A 12,333-nucleotide genomic window follows, 5' to 3' on the forward strand; every position below is an offset into this window, starting at 1 on the left:
TAGTTAGCTTGTAAACGAAGAAATGAGGATGTTAAAATCTCACCGAGTGGACTTGGTGGATATCTGCCGGCTCATGTTATGTTCAGCCTTTCGATGGCACTTCCCTTCATCTGCACCCTTCTCCTCTCGTGACCACATCAATGCCTATCCTTAGATGGCCATTACTCTCCCATGACCACAACCATTCCCACGTGACCATTGCCAGGTTTTTGAGGGGTTTTCTAGGCCTTAGAGGAATATCCCACATCAACTAGAGGATTTTCCAGGGAAGAGAAGGATTGACATTACGGACTACCTCCATTAGTACTATGTTATGTGAAATTAATATTAGGTTTTAATATTTTGAGACTGAGTAACTAGTGATTAACAGTAACAATGCGGCTACATTGCAGCCATAGGCTCTATTTAAGGGAGCTTTTAGCAGTGCGGTTTCTGAGATACTCCAGCCCTCTAAACAATATAGATTTTCATTTTATCACACTATTTATACTTGTAAATTCCTCGAACGGTCTAGATTCTTATTCAGATTACGATATTTATACTTGTAGAATCTAAAAAATAAAAAGTCAAAAATCAAAAACCTAGCTTTTGTAAATTCTCACTAGTTAGCTTATCCCAACTGCTTCGTGGTTGCTCTGCTCCAAGTGTGAGAGATATAATAAACATCCTAGCAATTAAATATCCATCTAATGATGGGGTTAAACCTAATAAGGCAAGTCTATTTGAGACACCCCTCCACACACCTCAATTATCGTGTTTATACCATTCAACTTCAAGAACTAATATCATATACCCTCACCTCTCAAAAACCATTTAATCTACTCTTGTTTCAAACCATGGTGGTTTTAGTCCACATGGCATTGACATGCCAGCCAAACCGGTAACAATGTTTTTTAAAAGAAAAATAAAAAGGTGATGGCCCAACACATCTTTGTCATATCACCTTGTCTGCTTATTTAGTTCACGTTTTTGATCTAGATCAGTTGTTGGCCTCATGTTGGAATGAAACTTTTTCTCATGGATCCAGGTATCCACGGATACCCTGCTTGATAGGCACATGCACAACTTAATTTTTTGCTCGTGCATTTTTGCTCGCAACCCGAAAACCTAGTAGACGGTTGACGGGTTCTATATTATACCCATAGGTAACACATGACCAACTTGATATACATGTAGAGGTTGAGTTTGGTCTATCTCTTGTTACTCTTTTCATTGGCTCAGTAAAGTTTTGAACTTTGACAAAACTATGCTAGCTTAGTGATAATTTGTGCTGCTTTTTTAAACCGTTGATGATAATTTTATAATTTATTAATTATATTATTCTTTACTAAATTATCTATCTACTAAGTTAATACTCATGTGAAACTCAATAGGTAACCACCGAATATGGATCGGATGGACAAACCTAGGTATCGGATAGGGCATGGATTTGCACTACCCATGCTCACCCCAACTTGTTGCCATGGCTACTCTTAGGCTGCATCAATCGACCCGACGTCCTTTGGTGTTTAATTTTTTGCCGCTCTTAAAATTGGATGATAATAGATTTGCCATGAATTTGCCACTCGCTGTCTATGACATGTGAGTCCAGTGACAAATATATTATGACTAAATATGCGAGTGACAAAAAGTTAATTATTCCCCTTCTCATAGCCTCATCGGAATAGGTGCTGCCCCTTTGCTCTCGTCACCTTCTAGCCAATGACTTGTTATGTCTTTTTTTTTCTCATCGGAATAGCTATTGCCCCTTTACCCTCGTCGCCTTCTAGCCAAACGAGCCAGCGACTTGTCATGTTTTTTTTAATCAAAGATGAAATATTGTTTGATTTTTAATAGTTATTTAATAGTATAAACGATAAAATTATTAGCTACTATAAAATTAAAAATCTATATAAAAATAAAATAATAAACTTAAGTATTTTAAAATACTTTATACGGTCTGAGAAGCGTGCGCTAACAAAAACGAGCGCTAACAATCGCTATCATCGAGCCCAGGTGACGAATGGGCTTTGCGTCGAGTCCAGTCGTCTAGCTCGGCCCAACCCAGCCCGAGCCCGAGCACGAGCCGGGTTTCGTAGATCTCGCCGTCGTTCTCCGCCGCCAAAAACCAGAACAACCCACTCACCGCCGCGGATCCGACAGCCGCCGCCCGCCTGCACGCTGCAGTTCAGCCAGCCAACCAAGTCGCCGGCGGCGGCGGCGGAGGAGGAGGAAGAGGAGGAGTGTGGGGATGCAGAGCGTGACGCGGCTGACGCTGCTGCTGTGCGCGGCCTGGGCGGCCGCGCTGCTCTACGGCGAGATGGCCGCCTACTGGGCCGCCCGCCTCTCCTGCTCCTGGCCGTCCTCCCCCACGTCGTCTTCCACCTCTCCGGTCAGTGCGCGCGCCACGCCGCTACCTTCTGGGCTGCCATTTTGAGGACTAGTTCAATTGCTCGTGTTGACCTTCCTGATTTAGGATGAGGTTAATTTGGAGAGCCTCCATTTTGTGAATTGGCACGCCTAACCAGTTGCTGTAGTATGGGAAATCACAACACATTCTTAAGTTTTAATACTAGCATCTTAAAGCGGTTACAATTTAGAGATTGAAATAGCTAGGGAGGATGTGGATTATCTTTGGCTAGGCCAAGATTGCATGGTTCTTTGTTACAGTATCTTGTCTTAACAACAATTCTGTTTTGTCCGTTTTCTCTTCCTTGGGCAGAGTGACAATGCGAAGATTGCCGTTGTTGCTGATCCACAGGTTAGTTTGGCTGCAAACATTATCTCGTGAGATTGTGCAAAAACATTTTCAATTTTTCTGTTTGTTTTCTCTAGAGAGCAATCAGGAGAGCCGCATTGGAACATACAAAAATCAGCTTAATACATCTGTTATTCTCTTCTGAAATCCCTTGCAGCTTATGGACAGCACCTCACTTGGCCTTCCACCGAGCTCAATTGCGCTGCAAGCTGCTGAGTTTTACACAGATTTGAACATGAGAAGGTCCTTTCAGTCTGTGATACTTCCATTCAAGCCGGATGTGCTTTTATTTCTCGGAGATTACTTCGATGGGGGCCCATATATGTCCAATGAAGAGTAAGGCATGGGACTGAATTCTATTATCACCTTTTAGTACATTCTAAATGATCACTTCTAAATTTCCCATCTACTACTAATCAGCAGTTCCCAGTTACTCTCTCCGTTTCCCAATATAAGACTTTCTAGTCTTGTCTAGATTCATATGGATGCTAATGAATCTAGACATATATATAAATTATATATATTCATCAATTGGTGAATTTAAGTAAGGCTAGAAAGTCTTACAATATGAAACAGAGGCAGTAGAACTTAACTGATAATTTGTTTGTGTGTCTTGGAACATGGAAGCACAATAGGACTACTGGATATGTGATAACTAAAATCAAATTTGTGGCATATTATTTATAAGTGGACTTGTTTGGTGGATGCTGTTTTTTCTTTAAAGCAATTAATTATAATCTTTTATTATAAAATCGTATTTCTATTTTATCTAATTCAAACTAGCACTTTACAGTTCCTGCATATATATGCATCCTTGGGTTTCAAACAGCCTAACAAATTGGAGAATCAAGTTGTCTTTTTTGTATACTGGGTTTTTGCTTTTCAAATGTTTAAAACTACATATTGTACTAAATGTTTAATTTGGTGTAATTGTCACTATGGTGCAAACGTTGAAAATTGTCATTGTCCCAAGTCTTCCAGAAAATATTAAGGCTAAAGTTTCAAGGCAAAAAACTCTTGTGCTTTTGACCTTCCTCCACACACCACCTTTGTCAACTCTCGTCTATCTGAAAAGTGTAGTAACACGAAGGTAAAAGTACAGTAACATACCTTACAAAATGCAATAAAAACGTCAAAATATAGTCATGACGGATCTAGTTTTTTAAATCATATTTTTTTAACCAATGTGGTGAAAACGGTTTTGAAAAATAATATAAAACACATGAGATATTGCTCTCTAAAGATTGGGAATACAATATTTTTTAGCTCTCTCACATGCATTAGTTGTATTGGAGCAACATTATACAGTCATGATGTTACTGTACTTCTATCGTGATGTTACTGTATTTCTATTACGACGTTACTGCAATTGTGTAACACAGATGTTACTGCACGTATATCACGATGTTACTGTACTTCTATCACGACGTTACTGTAACTGTGCAGTAACACTACACATATTTTATAGCAACATAGCGTTATTACTACATAGAAGGCACATCGTTACTGCACTTATAGATATTTCTTAAGATTCCAAACTTTAAACAACTTTATCTCTCACCTCATATATTATTTTTTAAAAACTTTTGTATCATATTGTTTGAAAAAATTGTTTTAAAAAAGTAGATTCCTCATGAGTATGTTTCGACGTTGTTACTGTAAATTAGTCGTCGTGTTACTATATTTTTGTCGTTGTGTTACCTGCACAATTCCTGTAAGACGAGAGGTGAGCTTAAATAGACATGAGAGGAAGCTCATAAAGGAGTTGATCCACGGAATTAACCCATTGACTAACCTTTAAATGAGATGGGGATGGGTTTTGGGCCTTGAGAGGAGGGTGGGAGGTGGAATGGGTCTTGGGAGGCCTTGGAAGAGATAGGGGGTGTAAAATAGCTTATACTAAGGGGAGTGCATGCATTAGTCTTGCTCTATATATATATATATATAATTTCAAGGAAAAAAGTTTACCTCTTGTTTGGCAATCCAATAAAGTTTGCAGCTGACATTATTAAGTTAAACAAAATAGTTCACTTGTATAGAAAATATTTATGCAATAACCTTCTTGAATATTAGGAATATATGATAGCATTGAACTTGATGTGTCATGAACTTTCTTAATGCACCCTAGAAATATTCCACCTTCATCGCAGGGTCCCTTTTAATTTTTAAAGCAATAGATAAGTCATTCAAGTAAATGGTTTACATTAGTATCAATAGTGACTGTATATTTTTTGTTTAGCTGTCCTTGACTCCTTGTAGCTACTTCTCACCCATGAACAAACAATACTTTCATTCCTTGCTGTCCATGTTCTGTTTTTATAGTGTTCTCCCTTTTTCTTTGCTATTGCTACTGTTCATATTGACTGGAATAATTATTGTTGGTACGTTGTTTTCCCTAGAGTTATGATTTATGACCTAGTTGATAGTTGATGATTAATCTATTCTTTTCTTAGTTTGTGATCTGTCTTTATGAACCTTTTCAGTGATATTCCATCACAAAATTATGAAACGGTTCGTTTCAATATATATTCTTTTATAATTTGTGTTAAAAACCTTTCAGGTGGCATGAATCTTTGTCCCGCTTTAATCATATATTCAGCATGAACGAACATATAACAAATCCAAACATCCCAATCTACTACCTTTCAGGAAATCATGATATTGGTTACTCAGCATTTCACAAAATTCATCCTGAGGTGATTTCCCTCTCCATTTTCATTGTTCTTATTTTGCATCATGCTGAAATCAAAAGTCATAGTTTCTTTTCCAATTTTGCCAGTCATATAATTATTGTTGTTTGGTCTGTATTGGTTCTTTCTCATGTGGTTATTCAATATTTTATTAGAATCTATTGTGCACTATATCAAAGTATATGTGGGAGTTCAGAACATGCCACACTAATCTCACATGCTTAAAAAATATGGCTTGCATGATATAGCTGTGCTTACCACCGAGTTTGTAGTTGATTATCAGCTTCCAGCGCTATGTCAATGCTGTGCATACCCTGGACACACTGCTACTGTTTTCACATGCATTGTCCTCCAGAAACTAGATTTATACTTTGGAGAGTGTTGAATAATTTCAGAGGCCTTTAAAGTTTGTAAGACATTATTGTGCATGCCATGTGATAGAGTGATCCTGTAGGATCTGAACCCATTCATCCTTGTGAGCTGTCAGCACTGACTGTGTTGCCATGCTCTTTTTAGTTTGTCTCATCTTTCCAAACAGATGGCAATAACACCATACTCCACCCAACACCCATCTGTCTTCTCTGCTCTGAATGGCTTTACCATAGTTAGTAATTGGCATTTTGAGCATTTATATAAAATGTTTCTAAACCCTGAAATTAAACTATGTTCACATGTGAGTTTACAGTCCATAACTGAATTACATTGATGTCAAGAAAATAACTATATACAATAGTTTCGAGTCAAATTCAAGCTGCAGTGGAAATATTTTCTCCCGAGATTTAGTAATAAAATTATTTATTAAAAAGATTTAAAAAATAAAAAAATCGCTGCAGTGTTGCTTTTAAGAAATTATGTAGTGTTTTTGAAGCATCTGGCAACCTATAATATCCCTGTAATCCCATTTACTCTTTCTTGTAGGTGATTACTCGGTATGAAAAAGAATTTGGAAAAAGAAACTACCAATTTTCAGCCGGGAAGGTGGATTTTGTTGTTGTTGATGCTCAAACTCTTGATGGTAGGTCTACATGCGTCCATATTTGATTCTGTGCTATCTGCTATGGAATTTTATGTTATCTTTTAGAAGACTTCTCTAGGCTATACTATAGAGGAAGTTCTTCCTTGTGACACATACATTCATATTCTAGAATTAAGGTTACTTTTTCATGAATAATTATGTCATGTTGCTTGCAGTTTTCCTTTGACGACGAAGCTTTATATAGCTAAAAACCTGCTAGTTTATGCTGCAGGAGCCAAAGAAAGCAAAGAAAGATCCTCCTCTTGGGAGTTCATTAAAACATTATCCTCTGGTATGTCATTGTACAGATGACTATGTAATCTTATAATATTATCAGAGTCTTGATTAGGTCTTCTGTTTTAAGGTAACAAATCAAACCCAAAGGTTCTACTAACACATATCCCCCTCTACCGACCTGACAACTCTCCTTGTGGTCCACATCGTTCTTCACCTGTTATAAATCAGGTATAGCGGATACTCTGTTGCTATTTGTTACTATAGTGTGTTGTTTGAACAAGAGGAATTCCTAAAACTTGCCTATGCTCCTTTTGCCACAAGGTATAATCATAGCATATTTCATTTAACTGGCTTGGCAGTTTATGGATACAACTGTGGCACTTTTTTTTACCTAATCCATGTAAGGAATTCAGTCAATCAAATATGCACTTCACTGATTTATTTTATTATGTTACAGAGGGTATCAAGTGCAGCCATGGATCAAGGGATAACGTATGCCCTTCCTCAAACTATGTTTTCTTTCCTTCTCTTGACTAACATTGTAGGCAGCCCATATTTGTCCTGACTGGTTAAATTCTCTTCAGTATAACTATTATTTTACAGTTGTTGAAACCGAAACCTGTCACTGGCCAGGTCAGGCTTTTTTTGTTGGACTGCTGGCTCAGAAATAGTTTGTGGTACCCTGGTGATCTTGTCCAACCAGTGGCATTTTTGTTGGACTACTGGCTCAGAAATAGATTGAGTTGCTTAAGTTTTATACCAAGCACAAGATGCAAGTTGGAGTGGGTCCGCATGCTTTCTCTAGTGCGCATCTTTTTTGGCTTAAGCTTATTGGTTTATGCCTTTTTGGCTTTTGTACTTTATAAGTTAGCTTCTTTTATGTCACACAAGTTCTACTATAGAGTCATAACCCCAAACCACAAGCCAAGGAAAAAAAAGGCTATGGCCATCAGCTTATTAGCGTAAGAGTGGCTAATTGCTTTAGAGAGTCCTGCACTAAATGTTTGTTCCTCTAATCTAATGCAGATGCTTCCTATGTTTTCATATGGCAAAACCAAAGGATTGACATAAGAAATATTTTTTATGCAGCTACCAGAATTATCTAAGCAAAGAGACTTCTGACCTTTTGCTAAGCTTGTTGAAGCCTGTAAGCTGTTTTTGCCTTTTCCAGTAAATTAATTTTATCTTTTGAATTTTTAAATATAGTTAATCCCTCTACAGGTTGTTGTGCTCTCAGGCCATGACCATGACCAGTGTACAATAGCTCATCCCACTCCTTTTGGACCAGTAACAGAGGTTAGAAAATTTGAGGTTTATGCTGCCATATGTTTCAAAATTTGCTCATGAAATGATTAATGCTGCAGCATACCCTTGGTACAATAAGTTGGCAGCAGGGGAATCTGTATCCATCTTTTATGCTGCTATCTGCTGGGCCCAAGCTGCCAGCAAATTCTACTGATATAGAACATGAGGTTCTGACGAATCTTTGTTTCCTGCCTAAACAAACTCATATCTATATATGGTAATTCTTGTAATGTGCACCTTCAACTTGTTTGTTTAAAGTGACCAGTTTACAGTCACTATTTGATTAAGTATGATTTGTCTTCTGTTTATATAGGTATATCTTCCAGTTTGTAGTGACCATTCTTCTGCTTATCTTGTGGCCAACAAATGGTCTCAGATCTCTTCCTTATGTGAACGCATTTGTAAGCTTCATGCGTTCAGTGGCTGCTGAATTGTTTTCCAGAACAAAAGAAAAGGATGACGAGGAAGATGGTGATTATGAAATGGTCTGGGATGCAGAGGGGTCCATGCACCTGGTTAAAAAGGCAGTGGCAAAAACCCCGGGATCTAGCTCAGAGTCAAAAGCTACAGGACGGTATGTGCTTTTTGGACAATGACTGTAGCCACCTGAAATTGGCTTTTGTTTTGTACTGAGAAGATTTTTCTATTTTTCATGACAGGGGAAGTGTTGTTGCAAGGGCAACAGCCAGAAGGCATCAACTGGAGCCTGATTCATCTGTTCTTGTTGAGATGAGCTCAGAAATGACACCAGAAGATGGAGGAAAGGTGCCTCGCTCAAGCAAATTGAAAATAAGGAGGGTGCTTCAGAGGCTGTTTCGTGTCATTCAGTCGATTGTTGTCATCGCCGCACTGAATGTCCCTCTATACATGATGCTTCTGTTCAAGGATTGGATTGACCGTTGAACAGCATGTGAAAAACTAATTCTATCAGTAATTAAGTACAACCAATAGGAGGACCCGCAATTAATTTAGTATCGCTTTGGTTGAGGCATCAAATGGTCTACCAGTTCAACCAGGGTAATCGTTGTTGTGCGTTAACGTTAAGAAGTGGCTTGTTCTTTTGTCTGTCAGAGGCTCAGAACTATGAGTTTTTTTTTGTACAATATTCATACCGGTAGATATTGCTTAAAGATCACAAATGATTCAGTTGGTGTCGGAGATTTTTTATTGTTCCTCCCCTTGACACCTGTAATGCGGCTATATGGCAATAATTATGGTCTTCTAAGACACTATAAATCATATTACAAAACTAACTCTTGATAAAGAGTTGGCGGTGCCGACGGCGTGCTACATCGTTACTAGTTTTTATCTTTTGTAAATTAGTTATATACTGTAGAGACATTTGTTGCAGGATTTTTTGTTTTTGGGTAAACTACTGCTACGACATGCATGTCCGTGAACATGTATTTACTGCTTGATCTCATGCCCATTTTTGCCTAATAATTACGTGCATTTTTTTTGTTAACCTAGTATTCATGCTATACTAATTCAAGCCAGCGTTTTATCTGCAAATTTCTTTTATGATAACACTTGTTTTTTTTTGTGCTGTCTGGACAACATGCAAAAGGGTTGCATGTCTTTCCATTTTTATGACACTTGCATAGGAAAAAGCAGTTTTGTCTACTCCCCTCGTCCAAAAAAAAACTTTATTTTTAAACTACCTTAATATTATTCACTTTTTCGAACTCTTAATTTATTTGCCCTCGTATTTACCAAACTACCAAAGAAATGAAGACTTTCTACGACAAACGAGCATGGGCGTATGGTTGTCATCGTGCAACTACAAGGATGTATTCCCTCCGACATCGTTGTTTTATTACATCATGCAACTACAAGGATGTATTCTCTCCAACATCGTTGTTTTATTACATCATGTAACTACAAGGATGTATTTGTTTTATTACATGTTTAATCATTTGTCTTAAAAAAAATACAATTATCATTTATTTTGTTGTGATTGGATTTATTATTAAACATATTTTAATTATAACTTAAATTTTGCATAATTTTAGAAAAAAATATGTAAAAGAATGATCAAAAAAATTTAAAAAATCGGCATCTATTGAATTATGGAGGGCTTACTAATTCGTTTCTAGTAACATTTCGTTTCGATGTGATACAGTTTCGCCAATGATAACGTGGATAGACTGGTACTCCGTACGTAGAGCCTGGCACGGCACGCGAGCCATCAAGATTAATTAGAAGCCGTGCTGCTACTACTTACTTGCTAACCCCTCTGCCTGTCTGATTCTCTCTCTAGTTCATTAATCTTGGATGCTTAGCCAGTAGCCAGCACCATCAGTGCAGCATTATGCAGTGCCCTAATAATAACCACTTGTGCGTTGTTTTGATCGGTCAAACCCAAGCAGAGATCAGATGTACTGTATGTATGTACGTACCTGGATTTGTCCTTGTGGCTACCACCACTGTCACTCCTGTCAGATTTCAGTCGCCATCTCGCAGATTTCATCTCCTTCCCTTTCCTCGGGGCATCGTCCATCATGTGCATAAGTGTGACATCCCCATGTGCCACCCTGCTCATCATTAATAGTCCATTCTAAAACTGATTAGTTGATTGTTTATTAATCATGATAAGACTAGTTGTGAAAGGGCACGTAATCTAGTGGTTGCGGTGACATGAGTAGCATCAGTTCAAATCTTCATAGTAGTATGAATTTTAAATATTAGGTATTTGAGGAGTTCCCAGAGCTATATCTGAGTGGATATGTGTAAAAATACTAGCTAAGTTAGCATTAGTACTTCTTTCCCCTAATGGCTTTATCTTTCCTCATCCTATATATACCGATATGCATTTAAAGACTATAATTCTCTTCACTTTGTCAAACTCAAGTTTTTTTTTCCAAACTTCAGGTCATGTTTAGTTCCAAAAACTTTTTTCAAAAACATCACATCGAGTCTTTGGACATCTAAATGAAACATTAAATATACATAAATATTAAAATTAATTACACAGTTACAGGGAAAATCGTGAGATGAATCTTTTGAGCCTAATTAGTACGTGATTAGCCATGAGTGCTACAGTGACCAACATGTGTTAATGATAGATTAATTAGACTCAAAAGACTCGTTTCACGGTTTCCAGATAGAAACTGAAATTTATTTTGTAATAAGACTATGTTTAATACTTCAAATGTGTGACCGTACGTGTCGATGTAATGTTTTTTGCAAAATAGTTTTGCAAATTGAACATAGCCTCAGTAAACTTGTCCCTACTTCCTTGAACTCTATTGAACTTGTACCCTATTTTCTCATACTCCAATACAACGACTATTCTAAAAATAAAGCATTTGTAGAGCAAATAAATTGGTTAAACATAAAATTATTTTAGGATGGGTACTATATTAGCAATGTACTTAGACCCTCTTTGGTAGCTATGATATACCTTAGATTTTACGGCACGCTTCCCTAGCATCTAAATAGTATGTTTTGTGCAAAGTGTTTTTATATAAGAGCTTGTCTGTGTTTCTACTGGCATTAAAGAAAGAGGATATGACATGAGATATAAAGCATGACAGAAGTAGAAGACATGGATTTATAAATGTTCAGACCATTGATGTTAGGTAATACCCTATTCATAATACCATAATTATATTTTGGTGAATTGTATTCCGTTGATTTATTGGGGTGTTGAATATTTTGCTCTTAAGAAATTAAGCCTGCCTCCCCTTATATACCGATTGATAGGCAAGGTAGAGAATCTAGTTGAATATAATTTTTAATTTTCTTATCTTTATGTGGTATTATTTCATTGAAATTTCTTACCTCAGGATACAACGCAACACATTATTCGCGCTATAGGCTATCTTATATCTCATGCATTCCGCCCCATGTCTATACTTGGTTATACTTTATATATGGGTACCCATTATTCATATCCTCTGCAAAGTTCCTCATGTGATATTTCTAGAGCAAAAATTTCAATTTTAGAGTAGTTAAATTATTCATTTATACTCTCAGGTAGCTAAAAAAATAAGTTAACCCTCCTATCTCAATTATTTCAAACGGGTAGCTTAGGCCCGATTCGATTGTTTTAAAATGGATGAGGGATGATAGATTTGATTTTCTGATCGAGATAAAGATATGAATTAAATCATATAAAGTTAAATGTTATTTTGAAAATGTATTATGAGAAGCTAATAAAAGAATTTTTTTATAAATTACACCACTTAGTAGCTTGAAATTCTCGTTCCCATATTTTTACTTTTGTGTATGCTTATAAGCCAAAATTTAAACGTTCTATCTTAAATTTGGAGTTGATTTAGAGTTTTTTCGCCGAAATTTATTTTTTAGTCTTAGCTTTTAGATTGCTAAGAATGCGCATATAAAAT

The 12,333-nt window shown here is 36.9% G+C and overlaps 1 protein-coding gene across 2 annotated transcripts; it reads left to right on the forward strand.

The window, feature by feature from the left end:
• The first annotated feature begins 2,101 nt into the window (after positions 1-2,101).
• Positions 2,102-9,395, forward strand: LOC102708512 (uncharacterized protein C630.12). 2 transcript variants are annotated; one of them, XM_040522753.1, is made up of 13 exons: positions 2,102-2,371; positions 2,702-2,740; positions 2,895-3,073; positions 5,298-5,433; positions 6,346-6,442; positions 6,663-6,734; positions 6,807-6,907; positions 7,137-7,171; positions 7,769-7,826; positions 7,901-7,975; positions 8,044-8,201; positions 8,298-8,558; positions 8,644-9,395. In XM_040522753.1, exons 1-13 carry the CDS (start codon positions 2,231-2,233, stop codon positions 8,885-8,887), a joined length of 1,596 nt encoding a protein of 531 aa, XP_040378687.1. In that variant the 5' UTR covers positions 2,102-2,230; the 3' UTR covers positions 8,888-9,395. The 2 variants fall into 2 exon arrangements, with proteins under 2 accessions (XP_040378687.1, XP_006651476.1); XM_006651413.3 differs by having other exon boundaries at positions 2,104-2,371; positions 6,675-6,734.
• The last annotated feature ends 2,938 nt before the right edge of the window (positions 9,396-12,333 follow it).

Source organism: Oryza brachyantha, chromosome 3 (assembly GCF_000231095.2).
Source record: "Oryza brachyantha chromosome 3, ObraRS2, whole genome shotgun sequence".
NCBI classification, from domain to species: Eukaryota; Viridiplantae; Streptophyta; class Magnoliopsida; order Poales; family Poaceae; genus Oryza; species Oryza brachyantha.